Below are 27,254 nucleotides of genomic sequence, written 5' to 3' on the forward strand. Positions count from 1 at the left end.
ACTGCACCACGGGTTTCGTGCAAATCTAATAGCTAAGTTTGTAACGTTTACTGCGTCCATCTTGAAAAACTTAAACGCGTGAAGGAGTTTCTTAATCGATTTGTGATCCAATTTCATGCCAATTTCAAGTGAAGTTTCGCTTTTTGTTAGAAGCTGGTCGCGTTACTGTTTGGTAAACATGTTCTCCAAATGAGATGATGAAGCCAGCAACGTATGACATCATTACGAGTACCGAAGGCACAATCAACATGTCGAGGGTTAATGGTAGCACCCTTTCATGGGGTTTCTCCCAAACATTACGATGATAGACAGTGTACTTGCAGTTAAAATGAAGATAATCGTATGGGCGCGAATCCAACAATGCACCCAACCTGAAAAATAAAGTGCAAAGTCGCATCATTATACGGTTCTGTTCACCCTCAAATGACGAAGAATGATTCAGGCTCATTTATAAATAACTCATTAAAATATATTTTGCGTTTCTCAAATGCGGGTGCGATGAAGTTTATTATATGATTTGCATTCTAGTGTAAATATACTTTTGGTTGATAATTTCTTGAAGTTCCGTGGAAACGTTCCGGTGAATCATGAAAAACAATGGCGCTTGGAGAAATGGTTTGCTCGAAAAGTGCAGTTCTACTTTGCCTTGCTCTAGGATATTCAACAAGTAGCAACAGCCGTAGAGAAGCAATTTGTCGTTAGTCAGAAATACGGTTTTCCTCTCGGAAACGTCTATGTAGAGGTCTTCGTCAAGGATATCAACCACCGATTCCAAGTAGATTTCATCCAATTTCATCACGCTGGCAATTTTCTCCCCCAGCAGTTTGCGATCCACCTGTCCGAAATAAAATTGGTGAAGGAAAGGTGGAATTATGCAGGGTGGATTGGATATAGTCCACTAAAGACTTTTACCAGCATTTGCAAGATGCGATGCTCTGAGGCGTTTCTGATGAGTCTTGGTTTAACAAATTCTTGTCTATCCAAATCTGCCAAAGTTTGAATTTTGTCGTAGACGGTTGTGGAGGCGTCGGCGCTGTAGTAACTCAAGACGTTCCATAACAAGATCGTTTGAGCAATCAGCCAAAAGAAATACAAAAATGTAGAAGGCAAATTTCGTGGCGATAAGTGGGGAATGCCTAAACGTGACAATAAATGTGTCAAGACAGCAGTTTAGAGACAACGAACGCGGTCACTGGGGCTATTGCCGCTTTTCTCATGATACCCCGTCATTTGACATAACATTGAAAAGTCAACCCCAGGCTAGTTTTTTTCTGGAATATCTACAAGTAGACGATTTGGTTCACATACGCTTTGAACTATTTCAGGGACAATAGAAAATGCTCAGAACTCTTTCCTTTTAACGTGGTTTTCGACAACATAATGTACAAACTAAGCAATAAGTCTACACGATTCTCTTACTTTTTGTAAAAAGAGGTGAATTAAATAGAAGTAGGTCAGTCAGGAATCGAAAGATTAACCAATTCTTCGTGTTTAATCCAACGAAATTCCGCCCTCCATTACTAGGCATCAATTTCTCAATCAAGGCGTTCATGAACCAGATTCCGACAGTGGTGATTGCCAAAGCTACGAAGACCTACAATGAGACAGATGTAATTAATAAAGCGAATTTCTCTGTTCACAATATCTGATAATGTAAATTGATTTACAAAATACTTACCGAGCATTGAAATGGCAATATGGTGGTATTAGCTGTAAATACTTGTCGAGCTTGAGGAGCACCGGAAATTATAAGACTAGAAGCATCATCAATCGGCGTGGTGCAACTGTATGACTTCAGGAATTTATATCCCATTGTACCAACCTGCACTAGCACGATGTCCGATTGCTACAATTATCCACTCAAAATATTAATTTTCGAATCCAAAATGAATCTTAACTGGTTCGTTATTTTCTAACAGTTCGTAACTGACGAATTTTTTGTTGGAACCATCGGCCATAATGTAGAAAAATAACTCTCTGCAAGATGTTACTGACCTCTCCTATGTATCCTGTCCCCTTATAGTTCAAAACATCTTCGCTGCTGAACTGTACTAATCCTTCACTAAAGTTAAAATTGAAACATAATCTTCAAGTTAGAATAACTAAAGCTGTTTTTTTTCAAACGGCAAATAAACCTTATATTTATGAACTTGCGCAATCTGTTCGCTGTCTCGACGAAACATTGGCCAATAGCTACACCCATGCTCCTCTAGTTTTCATCCCAAAATTCGAAGCAATTCAGTAAATAATTGAATTAATTCAAAATAAAATTCGCAAATTGAAGTAAGCCCTATATTGAATGAATAATAGCAAGTGCCTCTGGAAGGATAACATCTTTCTATACTTTAATTGTCTTGTCGAAATAAGCAATGTATCCCCCATATTTGTTCTTCAAACAGTAAATCGGTGGTACGTCGCGAGTTTCGTTGCCGTGGATAAAATACCCCAAACCAAAAGTAAACAAGAATATTCGGGTCTTTCGTATTTTACCCATTTTCTGTCTTAAACCATGCATGGATGATGAAACCATTGTGCAGCTTCATGCACTTGCTATTATAATTTATTCATAATAACGACAGCTTGTTTCGACGAAAACATATTTACGTCCAGAACACCGATTTTGAGAGCCATTTGTACTCCACCCCAGTGTTTTAAGAACTGCGTCACTGTGTTTTTGAACGAGAAAAAGATTTGCTCCTCAGAAATTTCCAGGAACGAGAATTTTTAAAATGCTATACACCGTGTTCCACAGAGAATTACATAACTTATACCACCGAATGCAAGTACACTTCTAGCATAAAGAATTTGCCACTTTCATACTGTAAGCTTTTAATACGTTTTTCTATCGATTCGAATCGAAAGACAATGTTGGTAGTAATTGGGGTGTAGATAATTTGCCCAACGCACGAATGAGGACAACACTATGCAAAAAAGTCTTTTCTCACGCTTGAAAAAAAACCCAAATAATTGCAACCAATTAGAGACAAAACTTTTCGGAGTTCGTACACTCTGTTTCTTTGTAACTGTTGATTCGACGCCCCTTTTAACTAGTTGCATTTTTTATTTACTCGATTTTTTTCCGACGGACATTATTTTTCGTGTACTTACTGGTCTGATACCTCACTGCAGACGCAAATCTGTTCACATTTTCTTATTACTCCACAATCTACTGGCCTACCTTCTATTCCACATAGACACAAATCTATACCTATTGGCTTCTACTCCATTATCTACTTTGCGGTTAAAGTTAAGGCGGCGATCGGGTAGGTTTACGACTCGAGAAATGTCTAGCCTACAAATGGCAGGGTTATTTTTTGTGAAAGTGGAAAGAAACTCATAGGCAATACTTGAAGAATCAATATTAGTTACGTCGTGCCGTATGGTATAATTTACCTTTCTGAAAACAGTTTAGAGAGAATTAAGGGAAATAATGGACGAAGAAAATAAAGATTATTATTTTCTTTAATTATGGCATTCAAAAAAATTATGTCATGAAGACGTTACTTCATACCTACCCCGAATTTCTCGTAGATTTTTCTTTATTGAAATTAAAACAGACCCAGTTTGTAAAAAGTGGTTTCTTATGATATGATTAAAGCTTCGGTATGGTATCCATAAAACTTCCGTAACCTTCTAGATTTCGTCCTACCGTTAGTCAGTCAGGACTTATATAGGTCTAAACAGACTATCAGCAAAAAAGGACTCGGGGTTTGCCGAAGGTATATTGTTTTACTTTTATGATCGCCATTTGATAAGATGGCGGTATCTTCAACCTCAGTCATGAAGCCCGTAGATAAAGCGAAGCACTGTTCAAATCGGCTCAAACTTAAGAAAATGTTTTTATATTTCCGGTCGCCATTTTTGAATATTTTTTACTGCGTACCTATAATATATAACCATAAGAAAATAAAATATAGCTCCCTATTATTTTCTTATGATATAACTATTATCCTTCTAGGTAAAACGGTTTGACCTGGGCTTTGGTTATCAGTCATAAACTTTTACTTATCTATTCTATTTATACAGTACATGTACAGATTATTTTAGTGATGAATCAAAAGCATATCACTCGACTTTTTCACCCTCTATTCAAGACGTTATTGAATTTACAAGTCCGTAATAAAATAATGGAAGAATAAAATGAAATTTTTATAAAAGATTAGCGTCCTTGGCCAACTCGTGAAACAGTGAACGTTCATTATTCATGAGATTTCTCGGTGCATCGAATTCAACCACGCAACCTTGGTCCAGAACCATCACTCTGCATTTGGGTTGTTCAATAATTACATCTGACCGTATAGGAAATTACAAAATAAGTCCGTACCTGTCGTAGTCCAAGATAGTGTTTATCCTATGTGCGATGGTTATGACGGTGGAATGTACGAACTCCTTCCTGATAGTTTCTTGAATGAGATCATCGGTATCCATGTCAACTGAGGCTGTGGCTTCGTCCAAGATGAGAATCTTGGTGTTCCTCAACAAGGCACGAGCCAAGCAGACCAACTGACGCTGCCCAACACTCAGGTTCATACCTCCTTCTGTCACGGGGTGGTCCAGTCTCTGCTCGAGTGATGCCACGAAGGGCTTCAGGTGTGAGTGCTCCAGGGCGACCCACAGTCGCGTGTCGTCATGTTCCGAGAAGGGGTCAAGGTTGAGCCTGAGCGTGCCCGAAAAGAGAACGGGATCTTGGGGGATGATAGTCAGTCGCGATCGTAACTCTGACAAACCCATCTTCTGTACATCCACACCATCTATCAGGATTTCACCTCGAACAGCCTCAATCAGACGGAACAGCGCCAACGTTAACGACGACTTGCCCGCCCCCGTACGCCCAACCACGCCCACCTTCTCTTTTGGTTTAATGGAAAAGTTGATGTCCTTCAAAACTAAATCCATTCCTTCACGATACCTTGTGCAATAATCTTGAAAAATGATTTGCCCTCGTTCTGGCCAGTTAGATGGAATATGAAAATCTGCTATATCCCACGGAGCCTCCGACGGTAGGTAACAGTACTCGTGGATACGTTCGACAGACACGATTAGTGTTTCGACGTTTGTTGCTTGCTTAACTATAAACTTCACCATAATAATTAACTGTAAAGAGAATAATATTGCTTTAAGTTTTTAAAAAGAGATGGTTGAAGAGACTTCAAAGATAGATCTAGGCGAATTAATCTAACTAACCAGTGACAAAGGTATGGAACTTAAGATAGTAGTTATGTTTCAGATTATATCTTTATGTTCTAATTATTTTTAATGAATATTTGTTACTCTTAAATTATGATCTATTGAACATTGACAACCGTAATAATGAGATAGATTTATGATGGTACTTACGCTGCTGATGTTTGTTATGACAAATCCAACCAAACCGGGTGACAACGATCCTTTACTGAAGACTGTGAATAATGAAGCGCAAAATAACAAGAAATTTCCTAGTAGGTTGAATTGTACTGACAGCCATCTGAATTTTCAATGATTATTCGATTTTTATGGATTTACCTAACGTTACTTTATATCGTGACTCACCTCTCACACATATTCATCATGTAAAAGGCTGCGGTACTATCATCGATATGCTTGCGGAACTGAGCTTCGAAATGTTCACCCGCACCACATGCCCGGATGATCGTGGTTCCGTCCACTGAACCCGACACGTGAGAAATTAAAAATGATCTTCTTGAAGAATGGATTCGTTGCAGTTGGCGTTTTGTAGCCATGAGGAAACGCTGTCAATTAAATGGATTCGATTAAATTATTTGATAAAAAAACCAGGGTCGTATCAAGACAGTGTTTTTCCAAGTTGCGACACAACTTTGGTCGTTTATTAATATGACATATCTTGTTTTTCTTCTGAATGCATTCATTTTCCTTTGCTCTATACGACTCAAATGCTTGGTGAAAATACTATTTTAGAGACACTTTTAAATATTATCAATAGACTTGACTAGTTGGATTATTTGTAGGGAAATAATGATTTAAAACTACGTGGTATGATATTTGTTTTTATTTAGAAATATTTTGTCAGTGAACCCCATTTACGATGTCTTAATTCAACCAGGGTTGTTTAATTTAAATTAGTTTAATTAAAATCACTGATTTGAATCATGTAATTCGAAAGTTTTCAATTAGGTATTTTACTGAAGCTTTGCGCCATACCTGAATAATTTCGAATTCAGTCTGGGGAACATGACTTAAAAACGCGGCGCCTCCCAACAACCGACCCTGAAACCTGATATGGAATGGACGAAGACCAGAAGATGGTGGTGATTAGAAGCCAGTATGTACAGTTTGGTGTCCGTGTGGAATGGACAAAGACCAGAAGATGGTGGTGTGAGAACTCAAGTAGAGGAGCCATTTCCGAGACTGTGAATGCAGTTCGGAAATGGCGAACACGTTTGCTCCGATTTGGAAATTGCGAACGCGGTCACGTGGGTGTAACAACAGACACACACACACAAACACACAAACAGACACACACGATCGTTACAGAACCTCTCCGTGACATACGTCACTCGGAGAGGTAACAATTAAACATTCTTGAGAGACTTGACTAATATTGGCGTTTGAAATGAAGCATACGCCGGTTGCTTCGCCTTAATCAAATAGGTAGTATATAAGGGTGTCGAACTACAGCTAAAAGCAAGAACAACCGCAATTGCGAAAACCTATCGTGGACAACCCACCCTAGGGAGGCTAGACGTTTCTCGTAACCCTAGCTGATCGCCGCGAATGTCTTAAACTCAACGAGGACGATGGAGTAGAAGCCAGGTGTGCAGACTGGTGTCCATGTGGGATGGACAAAAACAAAGACCAGAAGATGGTGGTGATTAGAAGCCAGTATGTACAGACTGGTGTCCAAGTGGAATGGACGAAGACCAGAAGATGGTGGTGTTTAGAAGCCAGTATGTACAGACTGGTGTCAAGTGGGATGGACGAAGACCAGAAGATGGTGGTGATTAGAAGCCAGTATGTAAGACTGGTGTCCAAGTGGAATGGACGAAGACCAGAAGATGGTGGTGATTAGAAGCCAGTATGTACAGTTTGGTGTCCGTGTGGAATGGACAAAGACCAGAAGATGGTGGTGTGAGAACTCAAGTAGAGGAGCCATTTCCGAGACTGTGAATGCAGTTCGGAAATGGCGAACACGTTTGCTCCGATTTGGAAATTGCGAACGCGGTCACGTGGGTGTAACAACAGACACACACACAAACACACAAACACACACACAAACACACAAACAGACACACACGATCGTTACAGAACCTCTCCGTGACATACGTCACTCGGAGAGGTAAAAAGTCGCAGAAAGTTTCATATTATACAATAGGCTAATGTTAAAGCAAAGGGCGGCTCCGTTTATGCCCCTGAAAGATGCCTTTTCTGCTACACGTTGGCTGTACGTTACACGAGGTGTAACGTGCGCTCGTGTTGACAAGACGTGTTTTGACTTTGCTCGTGCTTTAATTTTTCAAACTTTTTCGGATTAATTTTAACATCGCCAAGGCTTAGAGTTTTTACCTTTAAAACACCGACGTATTGCGGGTAACGTTTTACAGAGGCCCATAGGAAATACATTATCAGTATTACCCCTGCAAGTTGGCACTTCGAAGTTTTTTTTAACAATATCAAACTTTTCGCTACATCACCCATACGTTGGTTCATTATGTCGGTTATAACAACCCGTTGGAAGTCTCAACTGAACAGCAAGCTCTTTACTTCGGCTACGAATAAATCAGAGGGTCCTAAGGACCCCGCAAATACCTCTAAACAGTCCAAATCACCGACTACTGGAACGAAACCCAAGGTTGGGGCTGGCAACTCTTCTCCTCTGACACAACCGAGTCATCTGGATCACGAGTATTTGCTACAAGCTCTGGGAAGTATGATGAAAAGTGAATTGGGGTCGATTGTGGAGACAAAATTAGCTACTTTTCGGGAGGAAATAAACAATGATATATCAGAAAAATTCGCTACTTTGAAAATATCTCTGGAAACCCACTGTGAAAAACTCGTGAAGGATAATCTTAAACAAGAGCTAGCTGAGATCCAAACGACGTTCGCCCACATAGCAGAAGAATTTACAGCCACGAATGATGAGATTGAAAAATTGCAAGTTGAGTTAAAAAAAACCAAGGGAGGACGTAGAGAAATTGAAAGAGGAACTTATGGTACCTGTGACGGAATTGCTTAAGTTTAGAGATACTTTATTGAGTAAACCAGATACTGGGTACACCTCGACCGTAAAGAAGGTCATGAAGGAAGTACAGGCGAAAGCTGATAGGGCTGCTAATATCATCCTTTTTGGGATGGAATCGAAGGACCTTGAAGACCCACAGTTGACTAGTGAATGGTTGACTACTACATTGGATTTAGAAGCAACCCCGATCAAGGCTCTAAGCTGTGACAGGTTCCAGGGTGAAGGTAGCCTCCCCCGTCCTATTCGGATATGCCTAGAAAATAGTGACATGCGGAAACTGGTCCTGAGTAAAACTAAACTTCTCACCCAGAAAAAAGAGTACGTGAGGGTGTACATACGAGCTGATCTAACTCGACGTGAGCAGTGGGAGAGGAGACGATTTTTTGAACGCAGGAGGAAGTCGAGTGAGGGCAGGAAGCCTGAGCATTCGAATTGATTCATCACTCAACAGCAGAACAAAGCACGGCAAACGGCGTGGCGAAGACGTAGGAAATTGAAGACAAAGATAAGAGAGTTAAATATTGGTCTTCTTAATATACAACTTGGTGGAAGAAGGAGAGAACTATGGGCGGAATTAGAGGAACAAATGACGAGGTCAGCTATTCCTGTTTTTTGTCTCACTGAGACTACTCTCCGTGATGACGAAAGACCGGCGCTGTCTTCGAAATTTGGATGGATTGGGCTAAATCGGTTGGACAAAATGAAACAGGGTGGAGGACTGGGAGTGATTTTCTCCCGAGATATTTCTTGTGTCCTGTTGCTGGCATGCGAGGAACACATGTGGGTCAAAATTGAGCTAGAGGCGCTCACCTTGATCGTCTGGATCGTGTATCTGGCCAACGGGCACGAACCAGACACTTTGGAATGGAATAAACGCATTGTTGCCTGTCTTACAAAAGATATCTCGGAGCTAAACACGCACTCTAGCGTTCCTATGTGTGTTGTGGGGGACTTCATTGGCCATCTTGTGGAATCGGCCGGGCGAGACGATAGTAATGGTATCCTGCTTAGAGATTGGGCTGATAAACATGACCTCCATATTCTTAACCTCGATGAAACTTTGTGTACGGGCCTCATTACGTGGTCAGCTCGAGGTCAACGATCAAGTATCGATTATGTCTTGGTAAATGAGCCTCTACTACGTAAGACGGAGCGGCTGATAATCTATGAAGATGGACACCTTGGACTGGAGAGTGATCATAATGCGTTGGTGACTACTTTTCGGGTCTCACCTTCGGCTCCATTGCCCCGAGTAGCAGATAAATGCCAAAAGAGATGGAGGGTAACAAACCAGGAAGCTAACAAACTTTATGGCGAAAAGGTAGCCTCCCAGCTTAGCACCTCCCTGATCCATACATACAAAGAATTTACTCACATTATTAAGGACTCTGCAGTTGCAATATTGGGCGAGGTCTCAAATGACACGAAAAAGAGGCGCTTGCGCCAATGGTTCGACCATGAGGTTAAACGGGCTATACAAGACAGGAAGAACGCCAATAAGGCTTATCGTCACGAAGTTAAAAGAGCCCCACAGAATGCCACTCCTGAAGCTCTCAAGCTATGGCAGATATATCTAGCCAAAAAACAGATAGTAAAATCGCTTGTAGCCCAGAAGATCAAGTACCTAAATGAGCGGACAGCGGAAATCATTCAGGCCGCATGGGGTCAGAGTAGTAAAGCTTTTTGGCGATTGTTCAAAGACCCTCGAATTTCTACGCCCCCTGTTGCTATCAACGCGATTGACGGTCGCCCTCTAAAATCGGGTTCGGAGGTGAAAGCACGTATCGAGGAGTTTGTCTTAAACGAAGAATTAAAACTTCACCGATACGAACCGGAACTCTTCTACTGAACAAACTTGGTTGTCAGAAGAATTTTCGTTAGCGGAGGTTGACTTAGCGATTAAAAACCTTCCGTCTGGAAAAGCGGCTGGAGAGGACGAGATTACGAATGAGTTACTACGCCTCCTCCCCAAACCTCCAAGAGGGGTTCTATGTTCCATATTCAACACCATTCTGAAAACAAGCTGCATACCTGAGGATTGGTCAAAGACTAACGTTCGCCTTCTATTCAAAGGGGGTGACAAGGACCCGACGGAACTCGCGTCGTATCGCCCAATAGCCTTGTTGCAGAGTATTTCCAAATTATACATGTCCATCTTAAAATGTCGCTTGGAAAGATTTGTCGAGCAGCACAACATTTGGGGGAATTACAGAATGGTTTTCGTAAAGATAGACGTGGAGCGGATAACCTCTTCGTCCTTACGCAACTAATTGATATTGCCCGTATTGAAAACCGTAGTCTATATGTTGCCTTTCTGGACTTGCAACGCGCGTATGATAGCGTTAACCGCCAGAAACTATGGGAAACGCTGATCCAACTCGGTATTCCATATATTTTCGTCAACCACCTTCGAGCACTGTACCAATCTACACAATATAAATACCATCTAGGCGACATCGCCACGACATTCATTCCTAGTGAAGTTGGGTTAAAACAGGGATGCCCGCTTTCGCCAATACTTTTCGCCTTATTCCTCGAAGCACTGGCTCGCCGACTTAGCGCCTCTACTTTCGGTTTTCGTTTTCAACACCGCGCCTATCCAAACCTAAACTTCATTCTTCCGGGCATGTTCTTTGCGGACGATATTTTCTTGGTGGCGGAAACGCGCTCTGACCTGCAAGAGCTTCTCAATATAAGTGGAAATTTTGCTGATGAAGTGGGCCTCACTTTTAGTCCGGCTAAATGCGAGGCTATGGAATTTGATGTGGCTCTTGATCGAAATCCAAGACTGACTCTTACGATACAGGGAGGTACTATTCATGAGGCCAAGTCCGTAACGTATCTCGGCATTGACATCAACACCAGCACAACGTATATAGGGTCCCAAGAAGATGGGGTGACAAAGAAGGCCCGCAGGCTGTTGGGAGCCATAAAACACAAGGGTTTAAACTCTTATGATAGATACCGCGTTATCCGAATTCTCTGGAAAGCGGTGGCCGTTCCGAGTCTGACCTATGCCAATGAAGCCCTAGTTTTTGGTAAAGCGACGATGGATAAGCTTGAACAGTCACAATTCGCTGCGGGGAAAGCTGCAGTGGGAGGGAACTTCCTAACTCCCAAGTCAGCATTCACGGGTGAACTCGCCTGGTCCTCCTTTACCGCTCGGGAAGCGAAGAGCAAACTTCGCTATTTAGGGCGTCTTCGTTTTCTAGGACAGGAACGAATAATTAAGAAAACGTTTGACTATGTACGATACTCTGGGCTGAGAACGTCCTGGATGAACCGTCTGTCGAATCTAGATGGTAAATATGGCAATCGACGTTCTCGGGCAAATCTATTGACCCTCAAAGAGTGGTACGCGGCGGTTGATGAATCAGTTCTGGAGGCGAGTGAAGAGCTTTGGCATCAAGAGGTTCGGAAATCTGCGAGCCAAGAAGTTTATGCGCTAAAGGGAGCACAAATGAAAAAGGGAGCTCTCTTTTCTTCCAGGCTCGTGTGGGGGCTCTTCCCACAGCTTTTCGTCTGTCGCAGATATTCTTCGAAGACCCTATTTGTCCCTTATGTCATAACGATATTGAGGACGTGGCTCACGTAGTACAAGTGTGTCCCCAAGTTGAACCCTTTCGTTGCTCATGGCATAAAGAGCTTCCTCTGAGCGAGTTACTCGGTTTTACCCCAAATCCATCGCACGTACCTTCAACAAAGTACCTCTTGGCCCAATGGAGTCGCCTTCGTTTTCCGAGTTGCAACGACAGACCAACCTCTTAACTTCTACAGTAAATTTAAATTCCATACCCCCTACGTCTCTCCCTGCGCTATTTATTAATGTTCATGCTGGTCTATTCTCATTGTAAATATCATAATGTATCTAGTACTTAACATTCTCACTTCAAATTTTTCCTTATTTTTTTTTCTTTTAAAACATTGTGTTGTAATATTTAAACTTTATGTTGTAATATTAAGCTTGCGAGCCATTTTAAATGGCTCCTCCCTGATCAAAAAGGGATCTTTGTAAAGAGAGCGAATAAAGCATTCATTCATTCATTCAGCTTGGCAAAGGCTAGTTAAACCAAAGGCAGGAACCAATGGGACCTAGTGCATTAGGTCTGATTGGTTCCTGCCTTTAGCAAGGTAAAATTCGTGTCCAGAAGATTAGTCAGCATGCTAGGGGTGATAATGGAGCCGCTTGTTACTTTAACAAGGAAATTTTAAAGGTCCTCGAACCCCAAATTGGGCCAATAGACGAAAAAATATTTATGGATTTAATAAATTTTCTAAACGTAGGTGGAGAAACCACGTGGACGGCTATAGAGGAGCGGAATCATATAAAATCAAACATTTAAAAAATATGTAGTAGTAAGCACTTACCTGTATCAACGTGTATCCAAACATAACTGCTATAATGGGCAGGATGAACGCAGGTATCACGACGCATGTAGTCACGGCAAATGCCAACACAGACAAGATAGTAAAACAACAGAGTCTAATGGACATAGGTAATTGCTGATCTAGATCTTCCAAATCTTGTGAGAATCGATTTAGTATCCTTCCGGTTGGTGTTGTGTCAAAGAAGGACATGGGCGAACGTAGTACCCTGTACAGCATGTCATCATGCAACAACCTTGAAGCTCGCAATGCAGCGAAACTTGAAACAATTATCACTATGAGGCTTGATAAAGTCTGTCCAAGGCCTAGTAATCCAAATCCTGTCAAACGAGTTGTCCTTAGATCAGAGTTCACCTCTTCTTCTTCTTTGGTATCTTCGCTCCATAAGGACAGCCAATAGGAAGACGCCTGGGTAAACACTTGGATTCCGATTTGTCCAATAAGAGTAATGATACACCAAAAGATGCCGACTGATTTGAAATATTGCTGGTACACTGGGAATGTGGTCTGAAAATAATCAGTAAAGTTTTCCTTAAGACGTGGTATGAATTAGACGTTGCCAGTCTGCCATGTCGAAAGAAATAATCAACATTACGTGCCCTGTAATATATATATGGTACTGGCCAGAATAACAGGGCAATAACCTAGCACAGATCATCGGATTGGGTTGGGAGGTAATCGAGATTTGCTGTCTTATGCGCACATAGTTAGGCCTACCAAAAGTTTACCCCGAATTAATAATTGTTTTTTTTTTTGGAGCGTAACCTCTTTTCTTAATTGCTTCAAACATTACCAAAGAAGCCTAATGCGATCAATCTCAACATTTTTAAGACCCTAATAAAAGTGATATGTTTAAAAAGTTTAATCGTTTACATATGTAACAATTAAAACAGTTTTATCAGGTTTCAGCCTTTAAAGTGACTGTAAAGTTGTTGGCGGACCGTTGAATATTTTTTAAAAGACACCCTACCCCTCCCCCAAACATTGACTTCACCACCTGATGTAAAACTTGTCAAAGATGAATTATTTCGTGGTTATAAAGCGGTTCCTCAGATCCGGTTAATCTCTCTTGTGATTGGTTATGTGCCTCCCGCTCCGGCATTTCCCAGACCCCACTCCCGAGGTCCGAGAACCCTGGTGCGTTTGCTAGAACCGTAGACCGTAGCAAAAGCAAAGGCGCTGTCATTGGCCCAATTGTATCGCCTGCCAGATAATACTGAATAACGCAAAAATAGGAAAATACCATAAAACTATTTTCCCGGAACGAAAGGGGAGCTGTGACGTCAAAAATGAGTAAAAACAAAAAAAAAAAAAATTCAACGGTCCGTCGACCCTTTAAATTTCTTATAGCGTTAGATGTCGCAGTGGAGCTCGAGCTAAAGCTACTAAAATTCAAAATAATGATATTGTTTACAAAAAGTAGTACAAAGATTAACTCCTTTGACTATTAAGAAGTTTTTAGTCATTAAAATTGTACTTACAGCTCCTTTTGTTAGATTCTCTTTAATTGTTAATTTAGCATCGTTGCTGTCTGATTTTTGAGACTTCCCTCCATTTTTCAGCATCTGGTTTTGTTTTATATTTTTTACACTAGAAGTTAAATTCCATTGCATAAGTACAGTACTGTGAATGGCACACGGTCCTTTTAGCAACATTAATTAAACTGTCTTTGTGGGTATCGACTTGATAAACTTAAAGATAAGTGCACAAAATGGTTTGACTGTTTCAGATATTCAAAATCTTCAGCTCTATAGACGCGACCAAATCCACCTAACATAGACAAACCTTGCCCGGACCACTTGTAGGCTCGGCCAAATTTTGGATTAACTTCATTTGATCAATATTTGATCAATATTTGATTATACATTTTCGTAAGGGGTGCCATAGTCCTGGATCAAACCGGGGACCCTTTTGCCGCGAGGCGAAAGCGAGAACCGCTTTGCCACCCCACCTCAATTAACAGTATGCTTTACCAAATCAGTAAGCACAATTCGATGTGTTATTATATCAATCCAAAAACCATTTTTATACGTTAAGGAATTTATCTAATCTCAAGTAAGAAAGCTGTTGCTTAATTTCTTGGTATATTCTCTAAGCTGTCTATCAAGTGGGACGAGGTCTATGGTGCCAAAAAAATTACAATATCAGAGCTACTCTACTCTACTAATACTCTAATGTTACCTTAAATTCACTACTCCGATTTACTTAATTTTCAACTTTAGATTTTAAAATTGTTAAGTTTTAATTTGATTTTAATTTCACACCTTAATCTTGCACGCCCATCTGTAACGGGTTGGTACTATCCAATCCTACAGTACAATTAACAATAAACAGAAGAGCGAAAATAATCCCGAGTAATTTGAATAAAACTTGCAAAAATTATTTTAATCTATAAAATTTAGTTGAAGCACTATTGCTTCCCTTCACCTTCAAGAAGTTCACGCTTTAATTGGTTCACAATGCCAAATGGCGAATACCGGACTACTTTTATGATTTGATCTTTATAAGGGTTCAACTCACACTAGGCTATACAAAATAGCTTGGAAAATGCCTTTACCTTTTAACTGTTTCTGCACTAAGTATGGGTTGACCTTGATTTTCGTTGGTCATGTGTTGTTTGAAGTAGTCACTTGCCACACCTTTTCGGCTTATTATTTGGTCGTAAGTTCCTCTTTCGATAATTTCTCCGTTATTCATGAAAAATATCTCGTCTACGTCTCGCATAAACGTCAGATTATGAGTCACCAAAACCCTAGTCTGTGTTGGAACTCTTAAATCCATGACCGGCATTTTAAGCAAAATATCGTGAATCTATACAACAATGAATATACATCTGTATGCCATACATCTTCTATCATGTTGATTTAACTTGGGTGTTACCCAACAAGCCAATGACGCGTTTTTCGTATTTCAAAGAACCAATCATAAGACTGGCGTTAAAATTTTATTGATTGTTAAGGCTTCAAGTGGTGCAAAGAGCAACGTCTCATGCCCCCTTCGTTTACGTTAACTTCTAAAGGTATGTCCTCAATTGGCGAAAATTTAAGTAAAGTACGCGACAGCCTAATCTTATCCGGAAGTCAAAAGGGTGATTGTCGATGTGTATTCACTGTTGTATAAATAATACTATAATGATGGCAATACTTTATTTTTAAGTAATCCCGTGGGTCCAATTACTTCGTTGAAGATATGCTTTGCCACGTGTGCATCAACTGCCCCCAAAGGGTCATCGAAAAGATATATATCGTCACTGCGGTAAATGGTTCTAGCGACGTTGACTCTTTGCTTTTGACCACCACTCAAATTTATTCCCTTTTTTAGGCAATTAAATTAAAATTTATTAATTCTTAATCACGCACTTAACGTTTGCTATAATTCATACTCTTGCACCGATCTCTGTCTCGTCGTGGGCTGGGAGATTTTCCAAATCATGCTCAAGGGAACACGCTTTTATAACCTGGTTGTAGCGTTCCTGGTGCATTTCGTCCATGAAGAGTATATTGTTCCTGAGTGAAGTGTTCTGTATCCAGGGCTGCTGAGTAACGTATCCAACGCTCCCCATAACCTTCACTGACCCTTCCATCTTCTCCATCTCGCAAACCAAAGCTGACAACAACGAAGACTTGCCACAACCAACCGGACCCACCACGGCCACCAATGATCCGCGAGGCACGTTGAAATTGTCCACTTTTAGTGAAGGTGGATTATCGGGATCCCAACTAAATGTAGCTTTAGAAATGTCAATTGCTGAAAACATTCAAACAGGTTGATTATATTTCAAAAGGAACAAGCAAATATTTCTATTTTAACTTTTGGATAAGTGTGCCAAAGTTAAAAAGAGATTTTGATTCTCATATTACCGTATTTGCTCTCTTCCGAACCAGAGTAAGTGTACTCGTTAGTTTCGTTACTATCTAAAACTTTTCTAATCCTTGAAATTGAAACGTTCATCTGTAATTGGTTGCAAATTTCTTGAATAAGAGAGAGAATTTTGTTGATAACCTATAGTCTGGGTGGGGTAGATATCTGACCTGTACTGCTGTGCTGACAATCTCCGGTAACATTTTGATTGGCGTAGAAACCATTCGAATTAACTGCAGTGACACAAATGCTTTCGTGGTCGTTAAAACGTTCTTCTCGTCTGTTAAAACGAATATGGCGAAGCTCGACAATGTAATCTGGAAATTGAAATTGAAGTGTGAGTCAAGTTCTAATGCACGTGTACAGGGAATGGTAACTGATGTGTGTAACGCTAACCAAGAATACTTAACCACTACTAATTAATCGAAAAAATTTAAACTATCGGCTTAAGTTTAATTAAGTAGTGTTTGGCTTTGTTCATATCAGAACTGGCAGTTTGGCACAACTTCGAGCATGAGAACGAAGTTAAATGGAAATCGCTTCAAACTGGGCTTTGAAAGGGGCGTGCCAACTACGGGGCAGCGGGGGCCTTCTCCCCCGCTCAAATTTTCAACTCTATGGGACTTTAACATTAGGCAGCCATTTTCCCCCCGCTCCATTGGAAAATGTTGGCTCATGTTGGCACGCCCCTGGGCTTTGAAGAGATTGATGGCACGTTTTCACTCATCTGACCAAGGTTTCCCATTTGATGTCAATGTCTCCCAATAATGATACCAACTGTTCCAAAATGAAATAATTTGAAGCGCATACGGTTCTATGTAAAATAGACCCGACTCCTTAATTAATGTCCCAATTCAAAATAATCCGGCAAGTACTGTCTCAAGCGAAAATATTCCCGCTCAATGTTTCAAGTGAAAATCTAGACGATCAGGCCATATCTGTCTGTCTCAAGTGAAAATATTCCCGATTCAAAGATACTTCACTGTCTCGAGTGAAAATATCCCAAATATCAGACTGTATATATTTCCGATACGTCACTGTCCCAAGATCATATAATTCCGATACCTTATACATGGTTTTCAGACCAGGAGGATTCATACTTTTTACACCAGGAAGCGAGGCTACTTGGTACTACACTTTGTCCGCCAAGTGGCCAGGCCTCCTAATCTGAAAACCATGTTTTGTCCCTAGATCATATAATACTGAGACTGATTTCACTGAAAACCTTACTGCCCTAAACTTTAAAAAACCGTCTCTGGACTTGACTATTTGTTCCAAGACATAATAGTTTTGAGATGCTACTGGTCATAGACCAACTAAACCTAAGACCTTACTGTTTCAAAATTAATTCCATTACAAAATTGACAAGACTGAACTGTTTCTGCCTGATATACACTTACGAAAACTGGCATCGAAAACCAAATCGTGACTGTGCTGGCTAACAGAACTGCTAGTCTCCGTAATACTTGGATTTCTTTTCTCCTAAGCTCCACTGTGATGTCTTGGAAAGATCTTTCCCAGGCGTAAATTTTTAGAACGCGAATTCCATTCAATATCTCACTCATCATTTTAATTCTTTTGTCCTTTATTTTCATCAGCTTAGTCTGCAAAAGAGCAATACCTTATATCGCAATTGTGATAGACTTGTAAGTTATCACGCTATAAATATGTTAAGGGCGAAGCTGAACAAGAATACTTTGTACTCTTTTTTACACGTGAAATTTCATGAGTTTACAACATTTTCTATAGTAATACTTGAAAATTGCATCGAAACTCACATTTCGGGAATTGTGCGGTAATATAAATTCTTAAGACAGAAAAATGTCTATGCATTTTCAGTGTGGTAAATACCGTAGAAATGATCATATATATTACCATAAGTTTGTAAGATATGTTCCATAAGAATGACGCTACCTATACTTCCAGAAGAAAATGAGCAGAAGTTTACAGTCGGAGAGAAAACGGGGAAACGCGTTTTTGTTATAATTCGGTTAGCGTATCTCTCTCTCTCTCTTTCAAGGACAGAAATTTGCGAGGCACGACGGGTTGCGCGTGGTGCCATCTATGAAAATACAAGATTAAAGAAAAATATTTTTCGATCGTTTCCAATTCGCGGCAAAGACTAAATGAAAGCTTTTAGCTTAGCTATCACGTCTATGGATTTTACAGATTTCAAGGTATTGGGGCAATTTTTTTATTTTATCGTCGACGTTGTGTGATGATAGTCATTTCCGATTTTTTAAGGTATGCTTAACATTCTATAATGATTTAGTTGTAAAAATTATTATTTATCTGTTGGTAGATTATCCTGAATTTAGTCCAACAATGAATGAAAAGAATAAGCCTAGGCTTAAGGTGTTACTAATGACAAATGTCAGTAATTTTATAAAATCATCAGAGGATAGACTTAATTTATTTAACTTCGTTAAATTTGATTTAATTTCAAAATTAATTTCTTCTAATTCCAAATAACACTGAGTAGAAGAATCTTTCTTCAATAGTTTACTAGCATCAACCTTTGTTTTTGTACAAGTATCGCGAAGTTTTGTTTCTTTTAAAATATTGCAATTTACTGATTTGTGTTTTATTTTTGGCCTATTCATTAAAAAAAATTACACTGAGTGGCTGCATCATTAACTTTACTTAAATCCGAATTAACACCACTGGTAGACGCCATCAATCATTAACCGAACCAGCCGCGAAAAGATGCTCGAGCTTTTAATCTTAGTTTTCCGTGTCTGCCGCTAGGTAGCGTAATTGTAACCATAGAGGAGATACACCGAGGGAGGGGTAGGGGAGAAAATATTTCTTCTCTTAAAGTACCTGCATGCACAAAGGGCTCTATGGGACTCTGTAAACTTCTGCTCATTTTCTTCTGATACTTCGTAATGCTAACGACTTACTGAGAGCTAGTTCGAAAGCGGCAAGCGAGAATTGACTACACTCGGTTTTGCAGTCCTTTTCCTATTTTATCTGTACTAAGCCTTTGACAGCGCCTCACCAGGCGTCGCTTTACGTGAATTTATGACGTTTCACCATCGCCACAAGCTCTCAGTAGCCAGTGACAAAGTTATAAAACATATCTTAAAATTATTGTAATTCTTGAAAAATGCAATGTTGTTATAGCAAGAATAGATATTGCACGACTTTATAAATGTAGGACTATCAAGTTAATAAATTACTGTACCTGTAACAATTTAAATTTTTGTGAAATATAGTAGTTCAGTGGAGTAATCAAGGCTACAATGCCAATTCCGGCCAAAGCTGAATATCCAATTTCTTTATACAAGAAATATATGCAAAGAATAACCTGAATGGGAGCTGACCAAAACATGCCCAGTTGGAAAGCTAGCAGAATGAATCTGTTTGTGTCTGTGTACATAGTGTTGAGGATTTCACCCATTGTTAGTTTACGGCGATCAAAAGACGACAAGCGTAGTGTCTGTTAGTGTAGATCTTGAATTATAACTGAATTCTGCACTTAAATTGATTTAGATAAAAATTAAAGATGACTAACCTTTTTGTAAAGCACGTACATTGTTGACGATTTCAGTCTTAGCCCCAATTTGTTGGTGTAAACAGCGCTTGCTTCTTGAAGAAAAGATTGCAGTAAACTAACTAGACCCATAAGGAAAGCGTAGAAAATACCCTTCCATAGTGGTTCGTCACTCGAACAATAGAAAATTATCCATCTAACGTTTAAAGGTAGCTTCATACTTAGTTTAAATTCTTCAGTTTGATAAATTTACGCCAGCTATAGGTCTATTTTGAAAGGCCATGCTATTTTTATGAGAGGCATGATGATAAGCCTCTGAAAAACCATTCGAAACTGATAAAAATTAGATATAATCCGAAAGCTGAGAATTTCATCTCTGCGGAACAAAATAGTGGTCCCCTATCCATCAAATAATATTCAATCTATTTGATGAACAATGTGGGTGATGGAATTGGAATGAACTCATGTTCTTTGTTCAACTGAATTAAAAAAATTTTCTAGAGCATTATCTATCCATCATCCAAGTTATTTTATCTTTATCCGTGCTCGAAAATTATCCTCTGAAGTTGTACGTTAAATCATATTATATCCCCCCTTCGTACATAAAAGCATATTATTATTATCGTAATGCGGTTTTTTTGTATAAATACTCGGTTAATCACTAATTTCGGAATAATGGACAGATAATTCCCAGCTCTGGGTTTCAGATTATACGTAGTGGTAGACCCAACCAACAAATCTTTTGAATTTTTCTAACGGCTCAGATTCCGTTCCCGGGTTTTGAGACGAGAAAGGGATAGCCATACGCAGAACCGGTTTTACCCCAAGAGTCAACTCTAATCTAACCAGAAAAATAAGAGATTTATTTTCATCGCTCAACGACACATGGTACTACAGTCAACTTCTTTAGTCACGTGATCCTATCCCTTAGATGGAGACGAGACCAATCCAGCTTGTTTATTTGTTGGTTGGGCCTAATCAAGTCAGTCTCGTAAAAGAGCTACTGGTTTTTCAGTGAAACGTCGTTGCTCACAAAAACGATGAGAGCCTATTAACAATTTAACCTTTGCCTATAACTGGCTTAATTGACATGCATTTACCTGAGTATTAGAGGATTTGCGAACATAATTATATCGGAAATAATTTGCAAACTGGCAGCAGCTACTAAACAAGGCGCTACTGCTCTTAGTAATGCCATATAAATAGAATCACTTTTATTCTTGTTTCGTGGTATCTTTGAATCTTTAATAAGACCATCCATTTCAATTTCTTTAGTGCACCTATTATTTGATTGCCTGACATTATCGATTTGATCAGTGAATTTTGTCTTATTTTTATCTTACCCTTTGCTGGAATTACATCTAAAATGTTTTTCGAATTTCCGAGAAACCGTTAGTGCTTTGTCCGCGTCGTTCAGCTCATAAACGTCCGATGGTTCCATCGTTTTCTTATATCCTTTCCAAAGGGCACTGAATTTCAAAAGTAAGTGAGATTTTAGACATAAAACCACCATGAACTTTCAATTTTGACTCCAAACCAGGACTTTTACAATTTTCCCATTAACCAAGTGCATGATTGGGCTTGCCAATTCTCAAAAGCGTGTGGAAATGGCAACACCCATGAGAAAATAATATCTGAACTAGTCTGATCTATGGAGGTAACCTTAACTAAGGGACGTAAAGCTCCAAAATCTTAACCTAATTTGTGACCTATTTATCAGTACCTTGTGAGCCAAGAGAAGGTAATGTGCGACAAAAACGAGGCTTCTTCTTCGGGTGATTTCTGAAAGTTAGAAGTAACATTTGTCAGCGGTGTTTAAACAAGTGAAAAATTAAGTATACAAACCTTTCGCTCGTCTAAGCCATCAACCTGTTTCACTTTCGAGTACTCATTTCTGCTTTCATCATTCAGTGTGTTCAAAACGAGCATAACAATCACCAAAGGGTAGCTTATCGTCTCAATTATGAGTGTGAAGAAAATACCTTTATTGTTCTGAATGCAAGAAATTTATATCTAATTTAGTCAATAATGATCAAAATAATTTAAGATTGCTTCGCCGTGACTAACATTGAAGTAAATTTCCATTATGATTGATCTGTAAATAAGGGTTTCAGCTATGACCGATAAAAACCAGAACAATAGGTGAATTCCGGATGATATTAGGCAACTTTTCCTCCCATACGGTATAAGCAATGCTGCAAGAACCTGAAAGATATTTTTGAAGACATATTATAATTGAAATCTTGTATTGAATTTATCTAAATATTTTTGACTTTGACCTTAGCATAATTATGAATCTATACAACAATGAAACCGCACATTACAATTCAAAATTGTCGATTTGGTTTAGGTGTTGGCTAACAAGCCTATGACGCGTTGTGCGTAGTTCAAATAACCAATCATAAGACATAAAGAGGACAACTCTTGAGTGCCAACTTGTACTGGAACCATGTTACCCGCGTTTTGCTTTAAGTCAATTATAGTTCGTATTCATTTCGTATCGCTATTGCGACAGCTGTGGCAAGCCGTCCTCTAGGCTAGCTGTATTGATTCATGGTACAATAGTGTTTTACCTAAATAACCTATTTTTAACCGGTTTCTATTGGACTTAAAAAACAAAGTTACGTATGTTCCAAATTTGATTCCAAATGCGAAGATATCAACGTCGAGTGAATCGCCTTGATAAACGCCATTTCCAAAATTTAATGCGGCCAATGTTGCAAGAAGTAAAACCAAAATCTAAAAGAGACAAACATTTTGGTCAAATTGACTTAGGCCCTATTCATGAACACTTTTCTTTCACGCAATTTCGATTGAAACCATAGACAAACAAATTGAAGTGGACGAATTGTAGTTGAAGTGATTTTTCGAGAAACTGGAGAGCATTTTTTTATTTTTTTTTATTTTTTGCTTTTAAACAAAATCAAGATTTTACTACTCTCAATTTATCTATATTTTTATTCTACATAAGTTCAGAGTGACTGCCTAATTGTCTGATACTCCACGTTCAAACCATACTGTTTTACCCAGAAGGCGTGCACTAAGAAACATTTTTCCTCTCCGAGTGCCGATGACGTCACGCAGAGGTATTACACTGGACGTTTCTGGGTGTGTGTGTGTGTCTGTCCCCGCGTTAGCAGTTGGCAAATAGGTGCAAACGTGTTCGCAATATCAGGGCCGCGTTCGCACTTAGCAATATTGACTTATACTTCATTACAATCTTTAGTGTTAAGAAATAAACGGCGAGCGGCTAAGGTTTCAAGAAACGTTTAGCGTCCCAATGACATGGCTTCCACCTAAAGTTAACGCAATTGCGGCTTTTCTTGTAATTTACTGTGAATCAATCGCCTTATATACCCTAAACGCGGTGAGAGACACACAGAGACGTTCAGTGTAATACTTTTCCGTGACTTCATCGTCACTCGGAGAGATAAAAATCTCACGACCGGCTAACAGGCAACGCCGGGTACCTTTGCTGCTGGTTTAACAATAAATAACTTAAAACCGAATATATTTCGCTTGTATCAAAGTGAGAGAATAATTACTACAAGTCTCCCTCACCGATTATGGATGGATTATGCATATTCATTTTAGCTTCGGGATTTTAAAGATTAGGCGTAATATTTCTAGTACTATCAAAATTAAAGCAGTTAACACCGATTACGTTGATTGACTGGCCGTCGATTGCGTTTATCTATAGGCCTCAAAATTTCAGCGTTTGGCTGCAAACCTTAGTAAAAGATCGTGAGTTCGTCAATTAACTAGAGAATAATATCGGAAGCTGTTTCAAATTGCAGTTCCATTTACCATTACTTACCTCACGCGCCAAGACAATAGTTCGACAGTGAAGGCTTGAAAAGCACAGTTCGCTTCAGTTTGTTTGCCTATGTCGATCGTAACTTACAATTTTTGTCACATTGAAATTGGTTAAGTCAGCCGATGTTTGCTTAGACTTAATGATTAGCTTAATTTCCAATGGTAGGAATAGCCACAGCACGGCGCATGGTACCCATACTAAAACGGTCTTTTGGAAGCATGGTGTAAAATCCGGATTTTCTGTGTACCATGTCAAATTTGCGTCCTGAAATTGTTAAATGATTTTAATACTAAAACATTTGATTGATGTTGCTCTTGCTAATTTAAAGGTAGAAATACAATGAAGTATCCAATTTAGTCTACTATTCGCGGACCTCTAAAGGTTTTGAAAGTTTTTTTTCTGAATTGGGAACTTAATTTAACCTATTAATAGATAAATATGAATCAGAATGAATTATTTTCTCGGGTGCAGTTTTCAGAGTCTTCAAAATAATGACCTTGTCCGGAAAGAGATTAGAAGGTTGCAAATTATTGCTAGAGAACAGGTATGAACAAGCTCTTTAACAGTGTAAAAGAATGGGAATGTTTGTTACACGAGAGATGGTTTTGAGAACCGCTCAACAACCTGAGAATCGCACACGATTACGAACCGCTGTACCGGTAAACCGCTGTTTAGACATGCGTTTTTTGGAAATTAGTGCTGCACTACGAAACGCGATTTGAGAACAGTTCAAAAACCCGTGAATCGTTAAAGAAAGGTTTCAAAAATTACCTCACTTTTAGGATAACATGTCATTAAAATATTAGTCATAAACCAAGAATTATGATCTCAAAAGAGGAACGTGTTTTCATAGTCATAATAAAAGTTCAATTATGATTGTTGTCATTCGCTGTTTTTACCATTTCAACATATCAACTAAAATTACGAAAACGTCGTCCTCTTTCGAAGTCATGCATAGATTTTTGAAGGTCGGATAAGACTTAGATTGAACAACAATTTCGACTCACTCTAAACCATAGAATATACTCCGATTTTTTGATACACCTTTCGGTAAAATATTGCGAAAAATTTAGCTAAAACCTAATATTTTAGACGAACATTGTGGTTTATAGATAAACATTAAACATAGCTATTAAAAACCGGTTTTAAGATGATTATTTCCGCTGCTTTCATGCCGCTAGACGTGTAATAAAATAATAGAAAAATATAATCGAAACTGAGTATTTACCCAAAACCTTGATTGGCAGAAGTTATCCATGAAGATCGTTGTAATTAAATTACGAATCTGTTGGAAATGTTCACTGAGATCACGTTAAAATATTTATATGTGTTTCATGGACTATTCGACGGTTTGAAGTGATCGAGTTTGAAACTACTACAGCGAATATAAGTGTTCAATGTCAAAAAAAAGCGTACATGTGGTGAGCGCTTTATATACACCGCGTGCACTTACTTGAAACAGCTTTATAGTCTACGGGCTAGATGTATATTTGTCGGATTATAGGCCAAAGCTTTCACTTTTACAATAAATAGATTTTAACCATATCTTAAATCTATTGTGTTTTCCTATTATTTTTTGAAAAATATAGTTACATTGTTTAGAAAGCTCTAACCTTTTATTTGATAATATGATGATAGCGCACGCCTTTGATTTATTGAATTGGTTACCTAAATTGAGTGCAAGATTTCAAAATTGTCTTCATTTTAGTTGTTTTTATCAAAAATTTTGTTGATAAGCTTGTGTTTCATTTTTGGATAAAGAAATCATCCTGAAGGTAGCTGTGGGAATAAAAGTATGCTAGCTAGTCGGTTTGTTTGCTTAAAATAAAAATTAAATCATAGTTATAAGATAAGAATGAAACATTTCCTGCAAATGTTTATCTCAAATATTGATTAAGCTCAAATATTTTAAAAATATGACCTCTTAAGATCACTTCAATCATATAACAGTTGCCGTTGACACAGTTTGTATAATATTGAATATCAAATTTAATTATTTCCGGCTTCTTAAACTATAGCAGACGACAGTAAGAAAGTTTATTGAACCAAGTTATTTTCACCCTACCGCGGTCCTTACTTAAATTCTTAGTCACGCGGTGGGGTGGATATTTCACGCTATTTTCACCTAAGGTAGGAATAGTCTTCCGCCTTTTTCTACCCGAGGGGGGGGGTGAGAATAATGACGCTCTAATTAATTAGTTAAAGTACAATAAAGTATTCCGAAAACTAAGTTTGCTGTAGTTTTACCGTATCGCCTATGACAATTTCCCTAAAAAACCGGAAAAAAATGTAATGCTTTTTCTATGGGACGCTAACTCTAAAAAGGTGATTTTTTCGTTTAGCACTAAAAACGGGTGTCAAGTCATATCTACAAGAGCCTACCGGCTCTGTAGATTTCGCCAATAGAAGTAAGCCCTATATTGGATGAGTAATAGCAATTGCCTCTGGAAGAATAACATCTTTCTATACTAAAATTGTCTTGTCAAAATAACCAATGTATCCCTCATTTTCGTTCTTCAAACATTAAATACGGTGGTACGTCGCGAGTTTCGTTGACGTGGATATAATACCCAGACCAAATCATAATAACGACAGCTTGTTTCAATGAATACATATTTACGTCTAGAACACCGATTTTGAGAGCCATTTGTGCTCCACCCCAGTGTTTTTGAACGAGAAAAAGACTCGGAAAAAGATTTGCTCCTCAGAAATTTCTGGGAACGAAATTTTTTAAAATGCTACACCGTGTCCCACAGACACATAATTGATACCACCGAATGCAAGTACACTTCTAGCATAAAGTATTTGCAGAGGTGGATTAGGGGAAGTTATGAACGAGCCATAGGGCTCACTGTGGGGGCATTTTATTTACGAGAGAGAGGAAGAGGAACGGCTGGGTGGGTTAAAATTCCTCCCCTCTTTCAACGAAGTAAGATTAAGGTCTCTACCTGGTGGATGTTAAGAGAAGTAACACGGGAAATTGAGAAAATGGCCTCCGAAGTTAAGCTTGAAAACTCTTCGCGACCAATTATGAGTATTAACAGCTCTAAAAGTTATGAACAAGTATCAACTCAATGTAATTTTTATTTAATGGTCAAACAAAATATGAGAAATAAGTCTGAAGGTTGTAACATAGATAAAAAACCGACAAAAAGTAGCGAAAAATCGGAAAATATAGCTAAGCCTTTGCCGCGCTTTAAATCAGTTTCAACCCAGTGCTTGACTTTAATAAACCCCGTCACAATACCACCAAAGAAATCGGATGTTAAACGGAAAGGTATTTACCCTGCTTTGGAACTTAAAAAATGGGCCACCAACGCTACTCTAGTTTCAGAGGAAGTCACAAAATAGCTGAGATAATTTTTTAATTGTTCTATTACCTTCTTAATAATGGGAAAGTCCGCGTCTCCCGACGATATTTCCATTTCTAACTATAAACGACTCGTGACTGAGTAAGCCTTGTACACAGTGTTTCCACTCGAAGGTTAGGATTT

The 27,254-nt window shown here is 38.9% G+C and overlaps 2 protein-coding genes across 3 annotated transcripts; both read right to left on the reverse strand.

Annotated features, from left to right (window-relative positions):
* Positions 1 to 16: 16 nt before the first annotated feature.
* Positions 17 to 2,239, reverse strand: LOC149678797 (uncharacterized). Its single transcript, XM_089836751.1, has 7 exons — positions 2,136 to 2,239; positions 1,996 to 2,062; positions 1,679 to 1,846; positions 1,420 to 1,594; positions 913 to 1,136; positions 540 to 835; positions 17 to 371 (listed from the first exon to the last, which is right to left on the reverse strand). Exons 1-7 carry the CDS (start codon positions 2,201 to 2,203, stop codon positions 125 to 127), a joined length of 1,245 nt encoding a protein of 414 aa, XP_089692877.1. The 5' UTR covers positions 2,204 to 2,239; the 3' UTR covers positions 17 to 124.
* Positions 2,240 to 3,980: 1,741 nt separating this feature from the next.
* On the reverse strand, positions 3,981 to 27,187 carry LOC149678798 (ATP-binding cassette sub-family C member 1-like). 2 transcript variants are annotated; one of them, XM_089836746.1, is made up of 25 exons: positions 27,141 to 27,179; positions 25,429 to 25,539; positions 25,214 to 25,326; positions 24,989 to 25,135; positions 23,848 to 24,024; positions 22,569 to 22,682; positions 22,011 to 22,148; positions 21,789 to 21,935; positions 21,667 to 21,725; positions 21,287 to 21,412; positions 21,044 to 21,223; positions 19,965 to 20,139; positions 19,635 to 19,889; positions 17,848 to 18,051; positions 16,618 to 16,764; positions 16,447 to 16,537; positions 15,969 to 16,333; positions 15,731 to 15,898; positions 15,144 to 15,343; positions 14,068 to 14,176; positions 12,569 to 13,093; positions 5,530 to 5,729; positions 5,338 to 5,464; positions 4,325 to 5,094; positions 3,981 to 4,261 (listed from the first exon to the last, which is right to left on the reverse strand). In XM_089836746.1, the coding sequence occupies exons 4-25, from the start codon at positions 25,016 to 25,018 to the stop codon at positions 4,150 to 4,152; spliced, it is 4,419 nt and encodes a 1,472-aa protein (XP_089692872.1). In that variant the 5' UTR covers positions 25,019 to 25,135; positions 25,214 to 25,326; positions 25,429 to 25,539; positions 27,141 to 27,179; the 3' UTR covers positions 3,981 to 4,149. The 2 variants fall into 2 exon arrangements, with proteins under 2 accessions (XP_089692872.1, XP_089692873.1); XM_089836747.1 differs by having other exon boundaries at positions 25,214 to 25,539; positions 27,141 to 27,187.
* Positions 27,188 to 27,254: the final 67 nt, after the last annotated feature.

This window comes from Phalangium opilio, unplaced genomic scaffold (genome assembly GCF_054372755.1).
Source record: "Phalangium opilio isolate 3A_F unplaced genomic scaffold, DU_Popi_V2 ptg000042l_1, whole genome shotgun sequence".
Classification (NCBI taxonomy): domain Eukaryota; kingdom Metazoa; phylum Arthropoda; class Arachnida; order Opiliones; family Phalangiidae; genus Phalangium; species Phalangium opilio.